Source organism: Oncorhynchus masou, chromosome 24 (assembly GCF_036934945.1).
Source record: "Oncorhynchus masou masou isolate Uvic2021 chromosome 24, UVic_Omas_1.1, whole genome shotgun sequence".
Classification (NCBI taxonomy): Eukaryota; Metazoa; Chordata; class Actinopteri; order Salmoniformes; family Salmonidae; genus Oncorhynchus; species Oncorhynchus masou.
Window position 1 is genome coordinate 109,740,851 of NC_088235.1, and position 26,231 is coordinate 109,767,081.

At 42.5% G+C, this 26,231-nt stretch overlaps 1 protein-coding gene across 1 annotated transcript in view; it reads right to left on the reverse strand.

Moving 5' to 3' along the window:
• Positions 1-647: 647 nt before the first annotated feature.
• Positions 648-26,231, reverse strand: part of cp (ceruloplasmin) — a 31,955-nt gene continuing 6,371 nt past the window's right edge. The window contains exons 7-20 of the mRNA XM_064936100.1: positions 25,957-26,096; positions 19,610-19,750; positions 19,362-19,406; positions 17,992-18,206; positions 17,684-17,834; positions 17,073-17,285; positions 16,650-16,857; positions 13,917-14,056; positions 13,278-13,406; positions 10,896-11,002; positions 2,244-2,463; positions 1,767-1,906; positions 1,073-1,235; positions 648-910 (exon numbers count right to left, since the gene is read on the reverse strand). Of these exons, the coding sequence (XP_064792172.1) occupies positions 888-910; positions 1,073-1,235; positions 1,767-1,906; positions 2,244-2,463; positions 10,896-11,002; positions 13,278-13,406; positions 13,917-14,056; positions 16,650-16,857; positions 17,073-17,285; positions 17,684-17,834; positions 17,992-18,206; positions 19,362-19,406; positions 19,610-19,750; positions 25,957-26,096 (2,035 nt within the window). The 3' untranslated portion in view covers positions 648-887. The remainder of the gene's footprint in view (positions 911-1,072; positions 1,236-1,766; positions 1,907-2,243; positions 2,464-10,895; positions 11,003-13,277; positions 13,407-13,916; positions 14,057-16,649; positions 16,858-17,072; positions 17,286-17,683; positions 17,835-17,991; positions 18,207-19,361; positions 19,407-19,609; positions 19,751-25,956; positions 26,097-26,231) is intronic.

A 26,231-nucleotide genomic window follows, 5' to 3' on the forward strand; every position in this document is an offset into this window, starting at 1 on the left:
AATATATTGAAGTGTACACCCACCGGGCCAGTTTATTATTTAAACCCATCTAGTACCGGGTCGGATTCCCCTCTGCTTCCAGAACAGCCTGAATTATTCGGGGAATTGATTCTACAAGTCGGAAATGTTCCACGGGGATGTTGGTCCATGCTGACACCATGGAATCAGGCATGTTGCTGCAGATTGGACGAAGGTACACCACCGCCTCCAGCCTGTACCGTTGACACCAGGCAGGACGGGTCCATGGACTCATGCTGCTTATGTTAAATCCTGACTCTGCCATCAGAGATTTGTCGGACAAGGCTGTGTTTATCCACTCCTCAACAGTCCAGTATTGGTGATGCCCACTGGAGCCTCTTCTTCTTGTTCTTAGCTGATAGGAGTGGAACCCAGTGTGGTCGTCTGCTGCAATAGCCAATCAGTGACAAGGACCGAGATGCTGTTCTCCATACTACTGTCGTACTGCGCCGTTATTTTGTTTGTTTGGCCCGCCAGTTCGCCTTCGATTCTTTCCATTCTCCTTCGACCTCTCGTCCACAGGACTGCCGCTGACGGGATGTTTTTTTTTGTCGCGCCGTTCTCTGTAAACCTTTTTAAAGACACTGTCGTTCATGCCAATGGTGAACAACATCCGAAACGACATCAGGAAGGATTTTATATTTTCTTTATTCAAAATGTATTTTAGAGCATTGACATTGATGATCATTGCTTTTTTATTTCACCTTTTTTTTAACCAGGTAGGCTTAAACCCTGTATTAAAGCCGTTTTTAGTTAGTTCATACATTGTCAGTGGTCACTGTGCTCCTTATGTGGAATACGAGGTCAATGTGTAATTACTGAAGAGATGTACGTAGCTTTCATTCGCTGTTTGTGTTAATGCTCCGCGTTCATCCAAAAAAGCCCTTCTTTTCTGAAGACACAAAAACACAAGAGAGGTTAGTTGTATAAACCTTCACAAGTAGGGAGTAACAGCTCAATTATAGAGTGTAAACACACACACACACACACACACACAGAGATTCACGGTAACCCACACTTCACACACAGTGAACCAAACCTACACACTCCTTACCCTTCTCAGTGACTTTGTAGACTGTTACCATGCCGGCCTTGATGTGGTCTGCGACGTGGCAGTGCAGCAGCCAGGAGCCAGGGTACTTCGGGCTCATCTTCAGAGTCTGGAAGGTGCCAGGGAACAGACCAAACACATCTGCACGGTGGGACCCTCCACTCAGCTGGGGAACACAGCACCAGAGAATGTATGTAACCAGTTAGTTGATTCAGATGTATTAGTTCTAGGCTAGAAGATCAAGGGCTCGATTCAAGAGGTTTTTTTTTTAATAGTGTGATTTGGAATTTAAAGGTAATTTCTGATTTGAGCCATCTTCTGACGCATTTACTGTGAATGCAGTCTCCAGCTAATACGAGAACATTTGCCTTTAAATTTCTATAAGGCTGTAGCGCAGATTTGAATGCAGCCACATCCTGTGTGTTCCCAAGACAACCTTGACGAATATTTTAGATAAAGTGAATGCATACTTGACTGACCGCCTAAATCTAGACTTATGGTCCAAAATTCAATGTGGTCTTCAATGTGACCTCTCTGTTCTGTGTTTTTTTTAAATAAAAGTTCTGATGATTTAGAGCTTCATACACTTAAATTGGAGGAAAGTTATGCTGCTTTGAAAGGTTCCAGGAAAGGTTTTGAGGAAATGTACACGTACACCTTTTTTGACTTCTTTTAATATGGTCAAATGGGATCTTACCTTATAGTCAAAGCTGTGCCCGTGGAAATGGGCAGTGTGGATGTCTATCTCGTTGCCCATCCCCATCAGGTACCAGTACACCTTGTCCCCCACTTTCATGTTCAGTCCCAGCAGGTTTCCATACAGCTGCCCGTTGATGCCTACAGCAGAGACATGTCAGTGACAAAAAACATCAATTTACCCAGGGCAGTATTTATCAAGTGTCTCAGAGTAGGAGTGCTGATCTAGGATCTGATCTATAAAAGGTAAAAACTGATCCAAGATCACTCCTATTTTTTTTTTTTTTTTAAATGCTTTGTGAATAGGCCCTGGTCCCACTTTAAACAAATAGCTTTTTAATAAGGCCTAGTAATGAAGTCTTAATAAATCCCCTTTTTATAAGGCATTTATTTTCTAAATGGTTCAGAAATCATTAAGCAAAGGCTTTCCTATTAACGCTGGATGAAGAACACACCCCCTTTCTTTCCCCAGCCTCACCATGCATTTTATTGCTCTCGATGAAGTCCTCGTCCTCTTTGATGTTCCTGGTGGGGGTCTTGATGTTTGTTTTGATGTTGTCGTCCAGGTACCAGGACTCGTTCTCATCAAACACCATGAAAAGGAGAGCAAACTCTTCCACTTCCTTCTTCAGTCCAAATGATCTCGCATAGCTCCGCCTACATATCACTAAGGGACCAATTAGACCGCTGTACAGGTCCTGGGGGGTAGAGACCAATGATGTATGTAAACATGTGTTATAACGTGTAGGTATTTATATGTACACTATATATATATATATACAAAAGTATGTGGACACCCCTTCAAATTAGTGGATTCGGCTATTTCAGCCACACCCGTTGCTGACAGGAGTATAAAATCGAGCATACAGCCATGCAATCTCCATAGACAAATATTGGCAGTTGAATGGCCTTACTGAAGAGCTCAGTGACTTTCAACGTGGCACCGTCATAGGATGTCACCTTTCCAACAAGTCAGTTTGTTAAATTTCTGCCCTGGTAAAGCTGCCCTGGCCAACTGTAAGTGTTGTTATTGTGAAGTGAAAACATCTAGAACAGAGCTGCCCAACCCTCTTCCTGGAGATCTACTGTCCTGTAGGTTTTCAGTCCTACCCTAATTTAGCATATCTGATTCAGCTAGTTAAGGTCTTGTTGAGCAGCTAATAAGTAGAACCAAGTGTGTTAAATTAGGGTTGGACTGAAAACCCACAGGACGGTAGATCTCCAGGAAGAGGGTTTGGGCAGCCCTGGTCTAGGAGCAACAACGGCTCAGCCGCGACGTGGTAGGCCACACAAGCTCACCGAAACGGGACTGCCGAGTGCTGATGCGCATTGCACGTAAAAAATATTCTGTCCTCGGTTGCAACACTTATTACCAAGTTTCAAACAGCCTTTGGAAGTAACATCAGCACAAGAAGTGTTCGTCGGGAGCTTCATGACATGGGTTTCCATGGCTGAGCAGCTGCACACAAGCCTAAGATCAGCATACGCAACGCCGAGCATTGGCTGGAGTAAATCTTTCCGTCTCTGGAGTGGTGGAAGCGTGTTGATGAATCACGGTTCACCATCTGGCAGTACAAGGGACGAATATGAGTTTGGTGGATGCCAGGAGAACGCTACCTGCCCCAATGCATAGTGTTGACTGTAAAGTTTGGTGGAGGAGGAATAGTGGTCTGGGGCTGCTTGTCATGGTTTGGGCTAGGCCCCTTAGTTCCAGTGATGGGGAAATCTTAATGCTACACCATACAATGACATTCTTGACTATTCTGTGCTTTTCTATTTCAGTGTAACACTGCCCCTGTGCACAAATCGAGGTCCATACTGAAATGGTTTGTTGAGATCGGCGTGGAAGAACTTGACTGGCCTGCAGAAAGCCCTGACCACAACCCCATGAAACACCTTTTGGATGAATTGGAACGCCGACCGTGAGCCAGGCCTAATCGCCCGACATCAGTACCAAACCTCAATAATGCTCTTGTGGCTGAATGGAAGCAAGTCCCCACAGCAGTGTTCCAACATCTAGTGGAAAGCCTTCCCAGAGGAGTGGAGGCTGTTATTGCAGCAAAGGGGGGACCAACTCCATATTTTAATGCCCATGATTTTGGAATAAGATGTTCAACAAGCAGGTGTCCACATACTTTTGGTCATGTAGTGTAGATTTTGGAATGAGATGTTGGACGAGCAGGTTTTATTCCTTTCATCACATTACCAGTGGGTCAGAAGTTTACATACACTCAATTAGTATTTGGTAGCATTGCCTTTAAATTGTTTATCTTGGGTCAAATGTTTTAGGTAGCCTGCCACAAGCTTCCCACAATGAGTTGGGTGAATTTTGGCCCATTCCTCCTGACAGAGCTGGTGTAACTGAGTCAGGTTTGTAGGGCTCCTTGCTCGCACACGCTTTTTCAGTTCTGCCCACAAATGTTCTATAGGATTGAGGTCAGGGCTTTGTGATGGCCAGTCCAATACCTTGACTTTGTTGTCCGTAAACCATTTTTCCACAACTTTGGAAGTATGCTTGGGGTCATTGTCCATTTGGAAGACTCATTTGCAACCAAGCTGCGATTGATTTTCACTTTTTGCATCAAATTATGTTCAACTCTAGGAGACAGAACACATCTCCTTCCTGAGCGGTATGACGGCTGCGTGGTCCCATGGTGTTTATACTTGCGTACTATAGTTTGTACAGATGAATGTGGTACCTTCAGGCGTTTGGAAATTGCTCCCAAGGATGAACCAGACTTGTGGAGGTCTACAATTTATTTTCTGAGGTCTTGGCTGATTTCTTTTGATTTTCCCATGATGTCAAGCAAAGAGGCACTGAGTTTGAAGGTAGGCCTTGAAATACATCCACGGGTACACCTCCAATTGACTCAAATGATGTCAATTAGTCTATCAGAAGCTTCTGAAGCCATGACATCATTTTATGGAGTATTCGAAGCTGTTTAAAGGCACAGTCAACTTAGTGTATGTAAACTTCTGACCCACTGGAATTGTGATACAGTGAATTATAAGTGAAATAATCTGTCTGTAAACAATTGTTGGAAAAATGACTTTTGTCATGCATAAAGTAGATGTCCTAACCCACTTGCCAAAACTATAGTTTGTTAACAAGAAATTTGTGGAGTGGTTGAAACACTTAGTTTGCAGTCATTAAAACTTGTTTATGTAAACTTCCAACTTCAATTGTATATGTGATGTGGGGGAATGTAGACAAACGCAGAACTGGGCCTCTTTTTCTAGTTGTGATGTCAAATCAAATGTATTTGTCACATGCTTCGCAAACAACAGGTGTAGACTAACATGGAACCCAAACCGGCTGTGCGCGTGCGCCATCGTGCATAAATGGATTTTGTCCCCACACCAAAGATCACGACACGCAGGTTAAAATATCAAAACAAACTCTGAACCAATTATATTAATTTGGGGACAGGTCAAAAAGCATTAAACATTTATGGCAATTTAGCTAGCTTACACTTGCTAGCTAATTTGTCCTATTTAGCTAGCTTGCTGTTGCTGGCTAATTTGTCCTGGGATATAAACATTGAGTTGTTATTTTACCTGAAATGCACTAGGTCCTCTACTCCGCCAATTAATCCACATATAAAACGGTCAACCGAATCGTTTCTAGTTATCTCTCCTCCTAGGCTTTTTTTTCTCTTGCGATTGGCAACTTTCATAAATTAGGTGCATTACCGCCACTGACCTCGTTCACGTGGGTACCTGCTTCTATAAACCAATGAGGAGATGGGGGAGGCAGGACTTGCAGCGCGATCTGCATCAGAAATAGAACTGACTTCTATTGTAGCCCTTGGCAACGCAGACGCTCGTTGGCGCGAGCAATATAGATTTCTACATTTATTTTGCAAAGCGAGCGGTGTAGTCAGCCTGTAACAGTGACATGTTTACCTACAGATGAACGATGTCATTTAAGCATTAACGATTATCAGATGCACTGTTATTTACGAGTCAACGTTTTAAGTGTTTCCCAAACAAGCACGTAGAGATAACGTTAGTTAAATTCATCGTTAGACCGTGTCTTGATACCGATATGATCGAAAGAAAAACATTGCTGCTCTCGGATCAGCTTCCTCCATTCAAATTTTACCTTAACATTATTCCACAATATTGATGACGGATTAGCACCTAGAGAGATATTATCGTCTATGACTGTAAGTAGGCTATTGAGGGTTAGGTACTGTACATCATTGCGCACATCATGAAACACATTGAGGCAAAAAAAATAGACAGTAGCCTAGTAGCAAAATAAATTCAATTGATTGAACTTGACCTTTATTTAAATGTGATTGAAATAGCCTATATAGGCCCATGAAGCCTATCCTATGAATATTTTTATGCTGTCATCTCGGTTTTCATTTGAAGCTTGAACCTTTATCATTCACTTGTTTGTAACAATTGCAAATACTTTGACAACTTTGAATTTGTAGTAAACTTAGTTTTGAAGTTAATTAATGGCAGTCACCGTCAGACCAAATACTTTAAAATCAGTAGAGAGTGATAGCGCTGACTTCATCCCAAAAAATAGACCAGAGCCTGTCGTTTCCAATTGGAGCAAATTAACCATAGTGTGCAGAACAAGCAAGGAGGTATGGCCAAGCACGAGCTAGTGAAACCCTATTGGTGCGTTAGAGAAAGTATTTGCATATTTCCGAAGTGCGTTTGTGAAATAACTCAATTCGCCTTTGCACTCCTTCAAATTTTTTTTACAAAAATACCCTTTGCCAAAGTAAAACAAATTTGTAAAGTCTACAAAACTTTGTCCACTCTGTTCATAACATATTGTAGTTTTGGGAACAGAAAGCTGTATTGAGATCAAATGTTTAATCGATGAGAACATTTTGCCGAATGTCGGCCAAAATCCATCTTGCTCCTTCTTCTCCCTCTGCCAGCCACTGGCCTGGAAACGCCAACTGGATGCTTCGGGTTCATACATCCGGTGAAACACCTGGCTCATTGTTCTAACTCTGGTATTCCTACGGACAACTTCTGATGTTGCGTGAAGCCTGAAGTATTTGAATTTGAAGCTCGCCATATTGCTGAATAGGCTGAAGTATAATAAGCAGTAGCCTGTATTTGTGGATGTCAAGGGAACTAATTAAACACATTTTTGTGTTTCATAAGTTTTCTTCAATTTGCAAGAAGCTGAATCTTTCTCATCACGTGTAGCCCATCTATTTTATGCTGGCTGGTCAAAAAGAGTATGACGACGTTGCCGCCCGTAGCATTGAATGTAAGGCAAGCCAGAGAGCATTTGGCCTCTATTGGGAATTTTCTTTCAAAAAGGTATTAAATAATGGCCAATCAGCGTTGAGCTAAACTGAGTGAGCGCCACTGTGAATGGTCCTGGCGCACCAAAAAAAGAAATGTCAAGAGAAACGCCAGTTTGGGTTTGGCTTCACATCAAAAGCAAAACGTTATTGACAGAAAATAACTTGAATTGTTGCATTTAGTTGTCGTTGTCTTCCGGTGGCTAGCTAGCTAAAATTGGCCCATTCCTAAATTAGTCATGGATGGAGATAGGGATTTGAACTTGGGATTTTACTTAATTGTCTGTACTGGTCAATGATTATAACGGTGATTCTGATCCAACCATAAATTAATACATTGTTTCCCTGGCCTGAGAGGATGGACGTTCAATATGTAGTTAGATATAGTAGGCTAATGTTAGTTAGCTGGCTCATCGTTGCCCATGAAAGGCAGTTAGGCTAGCGAGCAAGCTTTTTAGTCAGGTTGCCCAGGACAACAAACACTAAAAGCATGTACTGTATGACCATCATAGACGATTTCATCAACATGAAAGAGAGGAGGATGGCATTGGCATTTCTCTACAAGTAGGGTGAGTAAATGTTTTTTCTATGCACACACACACACACACCAGGGGAGAAAGGCTCATAATAATGGCTGAAACAGAGTCAATGGAATGGCATCAAACACATGGAAACCGTGTGACACATAGAAACCGTGTGACACATAGAAACCGTGTGACACATAGAAACCGTGTGACACATGGAAACCGTGTTACACACGGAAACCGTGTGACACACGGAAACCGTGTGTTTGATACCATTCCACTGATTCCGTTCCAGCCTTTCCCATGAGCCTGTCCTCACCAACTAAGGTGCCACCAACCTCCTGTGACACACACACACACAGAGAGAAATCAGAACTACTGAAAACTACATCATATTTAGCTTACGTTGATTGGACTAAATTGTTTTTGGTATATTTTAGTTGTCACTGTATGAGACTACTCCTAGGTGATTTGATAATGTTGAAGTATAAATGGTTCTGGAATAGTGGAGGCAGCTCCTGTTTTCTTTGAGACCTGCGGTAACTCTCCGTGGTTCTAAATCAATAGTTTTAGGAAAGGTCAGAAACATTACCTTGCCTGACCCTGCTGTAGGTCATGTAGCTGTTTGTTACATGCATTATGCTTTGTGGACTTCACAGAACAGAGGTTAAGGTCCAGATTTGTGATGAAACAAAGGTGGGGTTGAATTTATTCTGAACTAACAGGTTATAGAGCCAACACATACAGTGCATTGGGAAAGTATTCAGACCCCTTGCATTTTTACACATTTTGTTACGTTACAGCCTTATTCTAAAATGGATTAATTCGTTTTTCCCTTAATCAATCTACACACAATACTCCATAATGACATCACAATACCCATTAATTACAAAGCAAAAACTGTTTTTATTAGCACTTTTACAAATGTATTGAATGAAAAAAATCTGAAATGTCACATTTACATAAGTATTCAGACCCTTTACTCAGTACTTTGTTGAAGATCCTTTAGCAGCGATTACAGACTCAAGTCTTCTTGGGTATGACGCTGCAAGCTTGGTACACCTGTATTTGGGGAGTTTCTCCCATTCTTCTCTGCATATCCTGTCACGCTCTGTCAGGTTGGATGGGGAGCATCGCTGCACAGCTATTTTCAGGTCTCTCCAGAGATGTTAGATCGGTGTCCGGGCTCTGGCTGGGCTATTCAAGGGCATTCGGAGACATGTCCCGAAGCCACTCCTGCATTCTCTGGGCTGTGTGCTAAGGGTCGTTGTCCTGTTGGAAGGTGAACCTTCACCCCAGTCTGAGGTCCTGAATACTCTGGAGCAGGTTTTCATCAAGGATCTCTCTGTACTTTGCTCCGTTAATCTTTCCCTCGATTATGACTAGTCTCCCAATCCCTGCCGCTGGAAAAACTTCCCCACAGCATGATGCTGCCACCACCATGCTTCACTGTAGGGATGGTGCCAGGTTTCCTCCAGACGTGACGCTTGGTATTCAAGCCAAAGAGTTCAATCTTGGTTTCATCAGAACAAAGAATCTTGTTTCTCATGGTCTTAGAGTCTTTAGTTGCCTTTTGGCAAACGCCAAGCAGGCTGTCATGTGCCTTTTACTGAGGAGTGGCTTCTTCCACTTAAGAATGATGGAGGCCACTGTGTTCTTGGGGACCTTCAATGCTACCCTTCCCCAGATCTATACCTTGACACAAACCTGTCTCGGAGCTCTACGGACAATTCCTTTGACCTCATGGCTTGGTTTTTGACATTCACTGTCAACTGTGGGACCTTATATAGACAGGTGTGCGCCTTTCTAAATAATGTCCAATCAATTGAATTTCCCACAGGTGGACTCCAAGTTGTAGAAACATTTCAAGGAGGATCAATGGAAACAGGATGCACCGGAGCTCAATTTCGAGTCTCATAGAAAAGGGTCTGAATACTTATTTAAATACGTTTTTTGTTTGCTTTTATTTTTAATACATTTACAAACATATCTAAAAACCTGTTTTCGCTTTGTCATTATGGGGTATTGTACGTAGATTGATGAGGATGAACATGAATTTAATCAATTTTACAATAAGGCTCCTGAGTAGCACAGCAGTGTAAGGCACTTCATCTCAGTGCAAGAGGCAGTCCCTGGTTCAAATCCAGGCTGTATGACTTCCTGCCGGGATTCAGAGTCCCATAGGGCAGCGCACAATTGGCCCAGCGTCGTCCGGGTTTGGCTGGGGTAGTCTGCCATTGTAAATTTAGAATTTGTTCTTAACTGACTTGCCTAGTTAAATGAAGGTTAAAATTTTTTTTAAATACGGCTGTAACGTAACGAAATGTGGAAAAGGGGAGGGGTCTGAATATCTTCCAAAGGAGCCGTATCTCGTAATATGGCTTTTTGTTTTGACATGTTTTTGCTTCCCCAGTGACTTTACCCATGAACCACTACTGATGATAATAACTGGATCCAAGATGTACGACCGTTGTTTTCAAAGTAATCTATTCACGTTCACATACACGATTCTCTATCCAGGTTGCATGTGATTTATGCGACCAACATCACATGCGCTCTAGCAGTATGTGCAGCGCGAGCAGCGACAACGTCGTCATGTCATCCAAAAACATGACATTTGATTAATATAAAATGTTAATATCTTCGGCTGTAAGTGATTTGAAAAAAGCGACAATAATTTGGATGTTTTGTGCATAAAGGTGATGACTAAATTGTCTTATTAGGACATTTGAAGTCTTGATTTCTCTATGTGTCTGTATTGAAATGGTCTTTCTGGGCTGGGCATCAGATAAACTACCAGGTCAAAACTGTAGGAGCAGTCAAACCCGTGTTTTTAGACTGGAACCCTGGCCCCTTGGGCTTAATGGCACCAAGAAATAGTTAAAGATCATAGTGAAAGTGGCTGTGACTAGACTGTTTTTTTGTTTGACAGTTCTGCTAATCGTAATTTACATAGGCTTTCCATGGCAGACCAGGGCTTTTGGCAACACTATGTTGCTATGCCGTAGCTGACCAGCGGAGCTCGTGACTTCACGCTCCAGTCAGGACACTGGGGGCCGAGTCAGACATCTTGATTCTATGTTTAGCGGAGATCTTCTGTGACTAAAGTGACTCGGAATGGGTAAAAAAAACTTTAGCTGCTGTGTGGTCTGGATCACTCGTAGATGTTTTTATGTGTGTAAGTCTGGGGAAACACCTTGGCTACTAAAGACAGAACCTTCTTACGATCTAACGATGATCTCAACGCTACTAAAGGCTTTGGGAAACAAGACCCTGATCTAGAGATTGAGTTTGTGGCTCAGTTTGTGTTATCTCATTTACCTTGTTGACGTCGACTGTGGAGTAATAAGCTCCCACACTGCATGTCTCCTGTTTGTCTGTAGGCCCAGCTGTCTTGGGGACATACCATGTGTATGTCTGGGTCTCACCTGTATGGGACAACTCTGCTTTAGGAAACTAACTCTCACTCACTACAAAGTTGTTATTATGTAGAACAGGGTCATGAAATATATATGAGTAACCATAGTAATAAAAGATCAATGACACATATAGGTTTTTGTTGTGATCAAAAATACTTTCTGCTATTGAAACTACTACATATCACTACCACAAATCCAATGTCTATATCACTAGCTGGTCAAATCCAATGTCTATATCACTAGCTGGTCAAATCCAATGTCTATAAAACTAGCTGGTCAAATCCAATGTCTATATCACTAGCTGGTCAAATCCAATGTCTATAAAACTAGCTAGTCAAATCCAATGTCTATATCACTAGCTGGTCAAATCCAATGTCTATATCACTAGCTGGTCAAATCCAATGTCTATATCACTAGCTGGTCAAATCCAATGTCTATATCACTAGCTGGTCAAATCCAATGTCTATATCACTAGCTGGTCAAATCCAATGTCTATATCACTAGCTGGTCAAATCCAATGTCTATATCACTAGCTGGTCAAATCCAATGTCTATAAAACTAGCTGGTCAAATCCAATGTCTATAAAACTAGCTGGTCAAATCCAATGTCTATATCACTAGCTGGTCAAATCCAATGTCTATATCACTAGCTGGTCAAATCCAATGTCTATATCACTAGCTGGTCAAATCCAATGTCTATAAAACTAGCTGGTCAAATCCAATGTCTATATCACTAGCTGGTCAAATCCAATGTCTATATCACTAGCTGGTCAAATCCAATGTCTATAAAACTAGCTGGTCAAATCCAATGTCTATATCACTAGCTGGTCAAATCCAATGTCTATATCACTAGCTGGTCAAATCCAATGTCTATATCACTAGCTGGTCAAATCCAATGTCTATAAAACTAGCTAGTCAAATCCAATGTCTATATCACTAGCTGGTCAAATCCAATGTCTATATCACTAGCTGGTCAAATCCAATGTCTATATCACTAGCTGGTCAAATCCAATGTCTATATCACTAGCTGGTCAAATCCAATGTCTATATCACTAGCTGGTCAAATCCAATGTCTATATCACTAGCTGGTCAAATCCAATGTCTATATCACTAGCTGGTCAAATCCAATGTCTATATCACTAGCTGGTCAAATCCAATGTCTATATCACTAGCTGGTCAAATCCAATGTCTATATCACTAGCTGGTCAAATCCAATGTCTATATCACTAGCTGGTCAAATCCAATGTCTATATCACTAGCTGGTCAAATCCAATGTCTATATCACTAGCTGGTCAAATCCAATGTCTATATCACTAGCTGGTCAAATCCAATGTCTATATCACTAGCCGGTCAAATCCAATGTCTATATCACTAGCCGGTCAAATCCAATGTCTATATCACTAGCTGGTCAAATCCAATGTCTATATCACTAGCTGGTCAAATCCAATGTCTATATCACTAGCTGGTCAAATCCAATGTCTATATCACTAGCTGGTCAAATCCAATGTCTATATCACTAGCTGGTCAAATCCAATGTCTATATCACTAGCTGGTCAAATCCAATGTCTATATCACTAGCTGGTCAAATCCAATGTCTATATCACTAGCTGGTCAAATCCAATGTCTATATCACTAGCTGGTCAAATCCAATGTCTATATCACTAGCTGGTCAAATCCAATGTCTATATCACTAGCTGGTCAAATCCAATGTCTATATCACTAGCTGGTCAAATCCAATGTCTATATCACTAGCTGGTCAAATCCAATGTCTATATCACTAGCTGGTCAAATCCAATGCCTATATCACTAGCTGGTCGAATCCAATGTCTATATCACTAGCTGGTCGAATCCAATGTCTATATCACTAGCTGGTCGAATCCAATGTCTATATCACTAGCTGGTCGAATCCAATGTCTATATCACTAGCTGGTCAAATCCAATGTCTATATCACTAGCTGGTCAAATCCAATGTCTATATCACTAGCTGGTCAAATCCAATGTCTATATCACTAGCTGGTCAAATCCAATGTCTATATCACTAGCTGGTCAAATCCAATGTCTATAAAACTAGCTGGTCAAATCCAATGTCTATATCACTAGCTGGTCAAATCCAATGTCTATAAAACTAGCTGGTCGAATCCAATGTCTATAAAACTAGCTGGTCGAATCCAATGTCTATATCACTAGCTGTTCGGATCCAATGTCTATATCACTAGCTAGTCAAATCCAATGGCTATATCACTAGCTGGTCAAATGCAATGGATTATGGGTGCTGTTTATTTTACCTGGCTTAGTTTCTTTGACTTGTGGAACGTCTGTCTTCACCCCGTGTGCGTGAATAGAGTAAGTTCTTGTGGCCATGTTCTTGAAGACTATATTGACTTTGTCACCAATGTCTGCATGGATCATAGGGCCTGGGGAACCAAACAAGAGGGGTCATCAATCCGGATTCATAACAGGTCAGTTTGATAATGAAAATAATGTCAAGTCATCGTTTGGTCCCTGGAAAGTAAAGAAAGGCAATTAAATTCCATATGTTATGTAAATATAAGCCTACTGTACCGCCAAACCCTTTATACTAGAACTTACCCAGAACCAGACCCTTTATACTACCACTTACCCAGAACCAGACCCTTTATACTACCACTTACCCAGAACCAGACCCTTTATACTACCACTTACCCAGAATCAGAACCTTTATACTACCACTTACCCAGAACCAGACCCTTTATACTAGAACTTACCCAGAACCAGACCCTTTATACTACAACTTACCCAGAACCAGACCCTTTATACTACCACTTACCCAGAACCAGACCCTTTATACTGGAACTTACCCAGAACCAGACCCTTTATACTACCACTTACCCAGAACCAGACCCTTTATACTACAACTTAAACAGAATCTTTATACTACAACTTACCCAGGATCCCCAGGTGTTGCATGTCTGCTGATCTCTCCTTCTGTTTGGTGAATTTATTGTTGGTGAACTCCCTGTACACAACCTTCTTGTACACGGAGCCGATGAACTTACCCTGTTTATCAATGAAATCATTTCCTGGACTGGAGACAAAACAAACATACTGATGTATTGTAGATCCATGTCTCAAACATGGGACAGGAATGTTTTAGGGTTATGGCGGGGTTAGGGTTGAGCTTGGGGTTAGGGTTGAGCTTGGGGTTAGGGTTGAGCTTGGGGTTAGGGTTGAGCTTGGGGTTAGGGTTGAGCTTGGGGTTAGGGTTGAGCTTGGGGTTAGGGTTGAGCTTGGGGTTAGGGTTGAGCTGGGGTTAGGGTTGAGCTGGGGTTAGGGTTATGGCTGTGGTGTAGACATGAAGCTAGGGTTATGGCCTGGGGTTAGGGTTATGGCCTGGGGTTAGGGTTATGGCCTGGGGTTGGGGTTATGGCTGGGGTTAGGGTTGAACTGGGGTTAGGGTTGAACTGGGGTTAGGGTTATGGCTGGGGTTAGGGTTATGGCTGGGGTTAGGGTTGAGCTGGGGTTAGGGTTGAGCTGGGGTTAGGGTTGAGCTGGGGTTAGGGTTATGGCTGTGGTGTAGACATGAAGCTAGGGTTATGGCTGGGGTTAGGGTTATGGCCTGGGGTTAGGGTTATGACCTGGGGTTAGGGTTATGACCTGGGGTTAGGGTTATGGCCTGGGTTTAGGGTTATGGCCTGGGTTTAGGGTTATGGCCTGGGTTTAGGGTTATGACCTGGGGTTGGGGTTATGACCTGGGGTTGGGGTTATGGCTGGGGTTAGGGTTATGGCTGGGGTTAGGGTTGAACTGGGGTTAGGGTTGAACTGGGGTTAGGGTTGAGCTGGGGTTAGGGTTGAGCTGGGGTTAGGGTTGAGCTGGGGTTAGGGTTGAGCTGGGGTTAGGGTTGAGCTGGGGTTAGGGTTGAACTGGGGTTAGGGTTATGGCCTGGGTTTAGGGTTATGACCTGGGGTTGGGGTTATGGCTGGGGTTAGGGTTATGGGCTGGGGTTAGGGTTATGACCTGGGGTTAGGGTTATGACCTGGGGTTAGGGTTATGGCCTGGGTTTAGGGTTATGGCCTGGGTTTAGGGTTATGGCCTGGGTTTAGGGTTATGACCTGGGGTTGGGGTTATGACCTGGGGTTGGGGTTATGGCTGGGGTTAGGGTTGAACTGGGGTTAGGGTTGAACTGGGGTTAGGGTTGAGCTGGGGTTAGGGTTGAGCTGGGGTTAGGGTTGAGCTGGGGTTAGGGTTGAGCTGGGGTTAGGGTTGAGCTGGGGTTAGGGTTGAGCTGGGGTTAGGGTTGAACTGGGGTTAGGGTTATGGCCTGGGTTTAGGGTTATGACCTGGGGTTGGGGTTATGACCTGGGGTTGGGGTTATGGCTGGGGTTAGGGTTGAGCTGGGGTTAGGGTTGAACTGGGGTTAGGGTTATGGCTGGGGTTAGGGTTGAGCTGGGGTTAGGGTTGAGCTGGGGTTAGGGTTATGATCTGGGGTTGGGGTTATGACCTGGGGTTGGGGTTATGACCTGGGGTTGGGGTTATGGCTGGGGTTGGGGTTATGGCTGGGGTTAGGGTTATGATCTGGGGTTGGGGTTATGACCTGGGGTTGGGGTTATGGCTGGGGTTGGGGTTATGGCTGGGGTTAGGGTTGAACTGGGGTTAGGGTTATGGCTGGGGTTAGGGTTATGGCTGGGGTTAGGGTTGAGCTGGGGTTAGGGTTATGGCTGGGGTTAGGGTTATGGCTGGGGTTAGGGTTATGGCTGGGGTTAGGGTTGAGCTGGGTTTAGGGTTATGACCTGGGGTTGGGGTTATGGTTGGGGTTAGGGTTATGGCTGGGGTTAGGGTTATGGCTGGGGTTAGGGTTATGGCTGGGGTTAGGGTTGAGCTGGGTTTAGGGTTATGACCTGGGGTTGGGGTTATGGCTGGGGTTAGGGTTATGGCTGGGGTTAGGGTTATGGCTGGGGTTAGGGTTATGGCTGGGGTTAGGGTTATGGCTGGGGTTAGGGTTGAGCTGGGGTTAGGGTTGAGCTGGGGTTGGGGTTATGACCTGGGGTTGGGGTTATGACCTGGGGTTGGGGTTATGACCTGGGGTTGGGGTTATGACCTGGGGTTGGGGTTATGACCTGGGGTTGGGGTTATGACCTGGGGTTGGGGTTATGACCTGGGGTTAGGGTTGAACTGGGGTTAGGGTTATGGCTGGGGTTGGGGTTATGACCTGGGGTTGGGGTTATGACCTGGGGTTAGGGTTGACCTGGGGTTAGGGTTGAGCTGGGGTTAGGGTTGAGCTGGGGTTAGGGTTGAGCTGGGGTTAGGGTTATGGCTGGGGTTAGGGTTGAGCTGGGTTTAGGGTTATGACCTGGGGTTGGGGTTATGGCTGGGGTTAGGGTTATGGCTGGGGTTGGGGTTATAGCTGGGGTTAGGGTTATGGCTGGGGTTAGGGTTGAGCTAAGGCTGTGGACATGAAGCTATAGTTAGGGTTAGTGTTGAAAAATTTGGGGAACTTTCAATAAATTCCCTAGTTTTCCCAAAATTCTGGTTGGAGGTTTCTAGAGAATAAACAGAAAATCCGTAATCCTCCAACCATGATTTCTGGAAAACTAGGGAATTTATTTAAAGTTCCAGGAATTTTTGTAACCCTAGTTGGGGTTGAGCCGGGGTTGTGGACATGAAGCTTCGGTTAGATTACCTCTGTGTGAGGCCATGGTACATCTCCTGTTCCCAGGTCCGGTTGGGGGAGTAGTCCCAGTCTATCTCCATGGCAGCAATGTAGTAGGTCTTCGAGTGGAGCATGATCTCTGACTGTCTGTTGAACATACTACACTTCTGCACAGTGTAGTTAGCCCTCATACCTCCCTGGTAATGGTCCGTCGTCTTGCACACCACCTCAAACTGACCTGGAGGGGGTGAAACAAATGCATTGTCTGTCATTATAATTAGTTTTAATTGATTTGCAATTGGAACCAAAGTAAACATTTACGATTCTGTCTTTCTCTCTGCCCCTCTATCCATCCATCTCATCATTAGTCCAACCACCCATCCGCCATCCCTCTATTCATCCATCCACTCACTCACCCACTCATCCATCCATCCCTCCATCCATGTGTCTTACCCATGCTGTCTGGCTCCATCATGACAGTGTGGGAGATGTGAGGGAACACGTTCATGACATCTCTGCGTGTCTCTCTGTAGATGAACCTGTTCCCTTCAAAGTATAGGCCGTGGATATCAGCCTCCGAGCCCAGGCCAGACAGGTGCCAAGACACCTTGTCCCCCTTACACATGGTCAGCCCTGGAAGGTTCCCATACATGTAGCCATTGATCGCTGTGGGAACAGGAAATGGAAAAGTTAGTGCCCTACAGAAGACCAGTGAGAGGTTGAAACGTGTTGGGTTGTTGGTAACTGCTCTGTGTTTTGGTGTTTACTTTTTTTAATCCATAGAGAAACTCCATTATATATAGGCTTTTTGAAAGTACCTGAGAAGGAATGAGTTTAATTACAACTTTGCCAAAGATGTACATGTTTTGTAGCTGAATTATCATCACAGTTTAACAAGTTTCCATGATAGATCAGTGTTCTGAGGCTGTGTTTACACAAGCAGCCCAATTCTGATCTATTTCCACTAATCTGGTCTTTTGACCAATCAGATCAGGTATTTTACAAATAGTTGAGTAAAAGACCAGAACTGGGCTGCGTGTGTAAACAAAGCCTAAAAGACTCACAGTGCATTTTGTTAGATTCCTGGAAGTCCTCGTCCTCCTTGTTGACTGTTTTGGGAGCCTTGGTAAACTTGTTAATGTTGTCATCCAAGAACCAGCTCAGGTTCTCATCAAACACTGTAGCCAGCATGTGGAACTCCTTGTTGACGTTTTTCTGAAATAGGAAATAAACGTGAAAATATTTGATGTGAGTGCTCTGTCTGTGTTTGACCTTTTTCTAATGCCAAGTCTGCTGATGAACACATTACAGATTCAATATTTCAACACACTGACAATAAAACTATTCAACCAATCCAATTCCATTTCTTTACCTGTTTCCCTTTTTTGAGGGTCTTTTTTTTGCAGACCAGGAGGGGTCCAACAAGGCCGGAGCTGGTGTCTTTCACAGGGTCCACGGCTGAGTAGTAGAAGTATGTAATGCAGTCTGCATCGTCCGCCACCGGCCCGCCACCCTTAGGGACCACCCACTCATAGGTGTGGGTGGTGCCTGGTTTGACCAGCGCTGCCGGGGGAGGGGTTACAATTCCTGGAGGGTAGGGGTTAGAGGTTAATAAGATAAAGATTCCATGGCTTGGTGATTAGTTAAATGAATGGTCTGTGTCACGGCAAAAACAGAAGGACCAGGATTAGAGCTGTCCCAGAAAACATGCCCACATTGGCACCACGTGGGCCCAATGCGGGCTAAACTATTGGCCCCATCTAGGCTGTCTACATTGGGCTGATGCGCCTTTGCTATTTTAATAGGAATTTATTTATTTATATATTAATTACAATTTAATTCAATGCATAAGTTTCATAATTTTACAAGCCTTCAAGGTGTTTAGGGAACATGTTATATTGTATCAGAAAGACAACCAAATCTATCATGCATATACACTGCATATACACTGCATATACACATATACACTGCATGTACGCATATACACTGCATATACACTGCATATACACTGCATATACGCATACACACTACATATACATTGCATTTACACATATACACTGCATATACATTCCTAATATTGAGTTGCACCCTCTTTTTGTCCTCAGAACAGCCTCAATTCGTCAGGTCGTGGACTCTACATGGTGTCGTGTAAAGCGTTCCACGGGGATGCTGGCCCATGTTGACTCCAACAGTTGTGTGAAGTTGGCTGGATGTACTTTGAGTGGCGGCCCATTCTTGATACACACGGGAATCTGTTGAGCTTTTTAAACCCCACGGCGTTGCAGTTCTTGACAGACTCAAACCATGTGTGCCTGGCACCTACTGTACTACCAAACCCCGTTCAAAGGCACTTCACTATGTTGTCTTTCCCATTCACCCTATGAATGGCACACATACACAATCCATGCCTCAATTGTCTCAAGGCTTAAACATCTTTCTTTAACCTGTCTTCTCCACTTCATCTACACTGTTTGAAGTGGATTAATCAAGTGACATCAATAAAGGGATCATAGCTTTCACCTAGATTCACCTGGTCAGTCTGTGTCATGGAAACAGCAGGTGTTCCTAATGTTTTGTACACTTTTTTATTTTTTATTTTACAAGATGTGACATGCACTTATTTAAAGGGGCAATCAACAGTTGAAACAATAACAGAGAAGCGATAGTAAATCCACGGGATGGGACTGTAATGGATACTGTAGTTCTATAAAAAAAAAAATAGGCATAAATGAGCATACTTACTTGTCTCCTTCTTGATTTCTCTGAGTTTTTTGGCAGTGTAGGATTCTGTGAAAGCATTACGAGCGTTAATTGATGGTAATGAGACCTTCGTCACTGAAAGGAAACTTTTTTTTTACAACAAAAATAATGTTAAACGTTGTTCTTGAAAAAGACAAGGAGAGTCGCACACTCAAGGAGCTCAGACAAGCTGTCCTCATCAGGGTGTTGACTTAACACGTAAAACATGAGTGATGATTACAACTTCTAACCTTCCAGTTCGTTATAGTAGAGAGTCCCTGACTGCTCGACGGTGTACTGCACTCCATGTGGCTGCATGGAGAAAGGACGGCTGGCCTTGTTCTTAAACACCACCTTGATGGTGTCTTCCTCCTCGGCCCTGATCACAGGACCTGCAACAAACACGGCAGCCATTCAGTCATTAATACATTTGTGGAAATATGCAATTTAGCAGTCGCTTTTATCCACAGTAACAAAAAGTATGCATGCATAAAAAAAATTTAAAAAAACATTTGGGTGGTCCCGGGTATCGATCCCACTATCCAAGTGTTGCCATGATCTACCATGTATTATAAACTGGGTGGTTCAAGTCCTGAATGCTGATTGGCTGACAGCCATGGTATATCAGGCTGTATACCACGGGTATGACAAAACATGTATTTTTTACTGCTATAATTACATTGGTAACCAGTTTTATAACAGCAATAAGGCACCTCGGAGGTTTGTGGTATATGGCCAATATACCACAGCTAAGGGCTGTATCCAGGCACTCCGTGTTGCGTCGTACCTAAGAACAGCCCACAGCTCTGGTATATTTGCCATATACCACAAACCTCCGGGGTGCCATTGCTTAAATCTACAGAGGACCCACTACAGGACTAGGGGGATAGTTCTCCTACACCCGGAGCAACAGAATCAACCTACAGTATGAATCAACTACAGTGACTAGTGAAAGTCTACACATCCATTGCATAGTCTTCACATTTGATAAATTACCTCTAAAAAGGGATTCAATTGGATTTACAGAGTTAGAGGCATAAATATCACCAAAAACGCTAACCACCCATGTTATTGGTGAGAGGTTAGCATGTTTTCAGGGTATGATCTTTGTGCCTCTGTACCTTTCTCTCTCATCATTATTCATGATTAACTGTAGTCAGGGAGGCATCCACATTAATGTGAAAGCGTTCAGAAACATATTCTGTTCTTATTTACAATAAAAAGTGACTCCAAAATGACACAATTCATTATTACCCAATAATTTATTTTTTTGTTTCTTTTTTGTTGTTGATTGAACCTCTAACTAAGCAAGTCAGTTAAGAACAAATTCTTATTTGCAATGATGGCCTACCAAAAGGCAAAAGGCCTCCTACGGGGACAGGGGCCTGGGATTTAAAAAATATTTAAAAAGTACAATATAAATATAGGACAAAACACACATCACAACAAGAGAGACAACATTACCTAAAGAGAGACCTAAAGACAACAGAATAGCAAGGCAGCAACACATGACAACACAGCATGATAGCAACACAACATGACAACAACATGGTAGCAACACAAAACAGGGCACAAACATTGTTGGGTACAGACAACAGCACAAAGGGCAAGAAGATAGAGACAACAATACATCAGACAAAGCAGCCACACCTGTCAGTAAGAGTGTCCATGATTGAGTCTTTGAATGAAGAGATTGAGATAAAACTGGCCAGTTGAGTGTTTGTTGCAGCTCGTTCCAGTCGCTAGCTGCAGCAAACTGAAAAGACGAGTGACTCAGGGATGTGTGTGCTTTGGGGACCTTTAACAGAATGTGACTGGCAGAACGGGTGTTGTATGTGGAAGATGAGGGCTGCAGTAGATATCTCAGATAGGGGGGAGTGAGACCTAAGAGGGTTTTATAAATAAGCATCAACCAGTGGGTCTTGTGACGGGTACACAGAGATGACCAGTTTACAGAGGAGTATAGAGTGTAGTGATGTGTCCTATAAGGAGCATTGGTGGCAAATCTGATGGCCGAATGGTAAAGAACATCTAGCCGCTCGAGAGCACCGTTACCTGCCGATCTATAAATTACTTTGCAATAATCTAGCGTGGGTAAGATGGTTATCTGAATCGGGGTTAGATTGGCTGCTGAGGTGAAAGAGGAGTGATTACAATAGAGGAAACCAAGTCTAGATTTAACTTTAGCCTGCTGCTTTGATATGTGCCGAGAGAGGGACCGTGTACCGTCTAGCCATACTCCCAAGTACTTGTATGACTATCTCAAGCTCTAAACCCTCAGAGGTAGTAATCACACCTGTGGGGAGAGGGGCATTCTTGTTACCAAACCACATGACCTTTGTTTTTGGAGGTGTTCAGAAAAAGGTTAAGGGTAGAGAAAGCTTGTTGGACACTAAGAAAGCTTTGTTGTAGAACACTTAACACAAAATACTGGGAGGGCACAGCATTAGGCACAACATAAACCAAAACAAACTGCAAATTCATCCAACAAGTTTGTAGAATCACATGCTTGATGTGTATTTAGTCATTGCGTGCTAGGAATATGGGACCAAATACAACATGTTTAACTACTAAGTGAATTTGTCTGAATAGTAATGACACCTGCAAATGGGGAGACATAAAGTGCTTTCATTTCTATTGAGCAAAAAAAGATATTTAACAAAATACTCTGAAGTTAAAGGAGTGTCCATTGTTTTCATCAAAATGATTCAAGCTCAGGGCCTCCCGGGTGGCGCAGTGGTCAACGTTTGCATTGCAGTGCATTGCAGTGCCACCAGAGACTCTGGGTTTGCGCCCAGGCGCTGTCGCAGCTGGCCGCGACCGGGAGGTCCGTGGGGCGACGCACAATTGGCCTAGCGTCGTCCGGGTTTGGCCGGTAGGGATGTCCTTGTCTCATCAACTTCTGTGGTGGGCCGGGTGCATGCTGACCAAGCCGCCAGGTGCACGGTGTTTCCTCCGACACATTAAATTGATGGACTGTTGTTGGCTTCCGGGTTGGATGCGCGCTGTGTTAAGAAACAGTGCGGCTTGGTTGGGTTGTGTTTCGAAGGACGCATGGCTTTCGACCTTCGTCTCTCCTGAGCCCGTACGGGAGTTGTAAGCAATGAGACAAGATAGTAACTACTAACAATTGGATACCATGAAATTGGGCTAAAAATAATAATATTAAATAATATTTAAACCTTGTCTGTAATTTTCAAGCAGATTTAAGTCAGGACTAAATTGTTTTTGGTATCTTTAAGTTTGTTTTCAGTGTATTAAACTAAACTTTGTTGATTTGATGATGTTTAAGTTGAAATGGTGCCGAAATAGTGGATTCAGGGCTCCTGTTGTCTCTGTGCTGACTTGTTGGTAACTCTGAGGTTGGTAACTCTGAGGTTGGTAACTCTGAGGTTGGTAACTCTGAGGTTGGTAACTCTGAGGTTGGTAACTCTGAGGTTGTAAATCAGTAGTTGTTCAGTAAACTGTTGAAAATATGAACTTGCGTGACCACGCTGCAGGTCATATAACTGTTTGTTACATGCAATATTTGCTTTGTGGACTTCACCACAGATGTTGGTCTCCGGTATTGTGATGAAACAAACGTATGTGTAGTTGAATTGATTCTGCCACTGTGTGACTGCTGTCTTTTTGTTGTCACGGCCTTATTGTATATCATGGTGGCATGTGAATGAATGGGTTGTAAGAGCAAACGCCGCAAATATCACAACAGATTTAATATGTAATGTTTACTGGCTCGGCTCGGCTTCCTCAGTGATTTTACCCAAGCACCACTACGGCTGATTTACACATTTTGGAAAGCCCTTCTGGTGTGTCTTTGGCTTAAACATAGGTGTAGTTGTCCCTGGGCTTTGCTCCTTTCAGATTTCTTCTGATCCTGACAAACTCCCCAGTCCCTGCAAATGACAAGCATACCCATAACATGATGCTGTCACCCCAATACTTGAAAATACAGAGTGTTTCACACTGTGTTGTATTGGATTTGACCCAAACCTGTCGTTAATGTCGTCTTGCAGTACTTCTTAACGGCCTTGTTGCACACAGAATGGATGATTTGGAGTGGAATTTTTAACACAGGCATTTATCATGTTATGGGTATGCTTGTCACCAGCAGGGGAGTTTGTTAGGATAAAAATAAATATGAAAGGAGCAAAGACCAGGTAAAAAGTTAAAACCCACCTCAGTCATGATTTTGAAAAAAAAAACAATTTCGAACATTATTCAAAATTATTCACAGCCGTAATGGCTGTCAACAGTGCATCCACCAAGTATTAACTCGGGGATGTGGAGACATCAAATAAAATGTTATTTGTCACATACTTGGTAAACAACAGGTGTGGACTAACAGTGAAATGCTGACTAACATGCCCTTTCTCAACAACACAGAGAGAAAGAAAATAGAAAAAGAGGAAGAATAACTCGTAATAATAAATACACAATGGCTCTATTACACAGGGTGCCAGTACAGAGTCGAGGTGCAGGGGTACGAGGTGATTGAGGTAGGCACTGTATGTACATATAACTAGGGGTAATACTGTATGTACCAGGAGTAATACTGTATGTACTAGGAGTAATACTGTATGTACATATAATTAGGAGGAATACTGTATGTACTAGGAGTAATACTGTATGTACTAGGAGTAATACTGTATGTACTAGGAGTAATACTGTATGTACTAGGAGTAATACTGTATGTACTAGGAGTAATACTGTATGTACATATAACTAGGAGGAATACTGTATGTACCAGGAGTAATACTGTATGTACTAGGAGTAATACTGTATGTACATATAATTAGGAGGAATACTGTATGTACTAGGAGTAATACTGTATGTACTAGGAGTAATACTGTATGTACTAGGAGTAATACTGTATGTACATATAACTAGGAGGAATACTGTATGTACCAGGAGTAATACTGTATGTACTAGGAGTAATACTGTATGTACATATAACTAGGAGGAATACTGTATGTACTAGGAGTAATACTGTATGTACTAGGAGTAATACTGTATGTACATATAACTTGGAGTAATACTGTATGTACTAGGAGTAATACTGTATGTACTAGGAGTAATACTGTATGTACTAGGAGTAATACTGTATGTACTAGGAGTAATACTGTATGTACTAGGAGTAATACTGTATGTACTAGGAGTAATACTGTATGTACTAGGAGTAATACTGTATGTACTAGGAGTAATACTGTATGTACATATAACTAGGAGTAATACTGTATGTACTAGGAGTAATACTGTATGTACTAGGAGTAATACTGTATGTACATATAATTAGGAGTAATACTGTATGTACTAGGAGTAATACTGTATGTACATATAATTAGGAGTAATACTGTATGTACTAGGAGTAATACTGTATGTACATATAATTAGGAGTAATACTGTATGTACTAGGAGTAATACTGTATGTACATATAATTAGGAGTAATACTGTATGTACATATAACTAGGAGTAATACTGCATGTACTAGGAGTAATACTGTATGTACTAGGGGTAATACTGCATGTACATATAACTAGGAGTAATACTGTATGTACCAGGAGTAATACTGTATGTACTAGGAGTAATACTGTATGTACCAGGAGTAATACTGTATGTACTAGGAGTAATACTGTATGTACATATAACTAGGAGTAATACTGCATGTACTAGGAGTAATACTGTATGTACTAGGGGTAATACTGCATGTACATATAACTAGGAGTAATACTGTATGTACCAGGAGTAATACTGTATGTACTAGGAGTAATACTGTATGTACCAGGAGTAATACTGTATGTACTAGGAGTAATACTGTATGTACATATAACTAGGAGTAATACTGTATGTACTAGGAGTAATACTGTATGTACTAGGGGTAATACTGCATGTACATATAACTAGGAGTAATACTGTATGTACTAGGAGTAATACTGTATGTACTAGGAGTAATACTGTATGTACATATAACTAGGAGTAATACTGTATGTACATATAACTAGGAGTAATACTGTATGTACATATAACTAGGGGTAATACTGTATGTACATATAACTAGGAGTAATACTGTATGTACATATAATAAGGAGTAATACTGTATGTACTAGGAGTAATACTGTATGTACATATAACTAGGAGTAATACTGTATGTACATATAATAAGGAGTAATACTGTATGTACTAGGAGTAATACTGTATGTACATATAATAAGGAGTAATACTGTATGTACATATAACTAGGAGTAAAATGACAGATGATAAGCAGCAGCAGATGTGATGATGTGATGATGTGATGATGCATTGCCGTGCCTTCTTCACGACTGTGTTGGTGTGTGTCGACCATGATAGATCCTTAGTGATTTCAACACTGAGGAACTTGAAGCTCTCGACCCGCTCCACTAGAGCCCGTCGATTTGAATGATCAATCAATCAATACATCCCTATTTTTTATTTTTTATTCATTTGGACAGTTTTATATAATTTTTCTTTCACTTTGAAAATGTGGAGAAGGTTGTGTAGATCGATAGAAAATAATGAGAATGTAATTTCAAGGCAGCATAATGTGAAGACAGTGCAAGGGGATGTGTAGTACATTACCCAGAATCCCTAGGTGCAACTCCTCAGGTGTTCTCTCCTTTTGCACGGTGAAGGTGTTGTCTGTGTACTCCTTGTACTGGACCTTCTTATATTTCCCGCCAATACGATCGTTACCTCTCTGGAAAAACGTCTCTGAATCCCTGAGGACATTCAGGAGGGACAAAGAACATGGTACCAGTCAGATCAGCACCAATACAAGACCAGAAAACAACCCCCTCAGATCAGCACCAATACAAGACCAGAAAACAACCCCCACAGATCAGCACCAATACAAG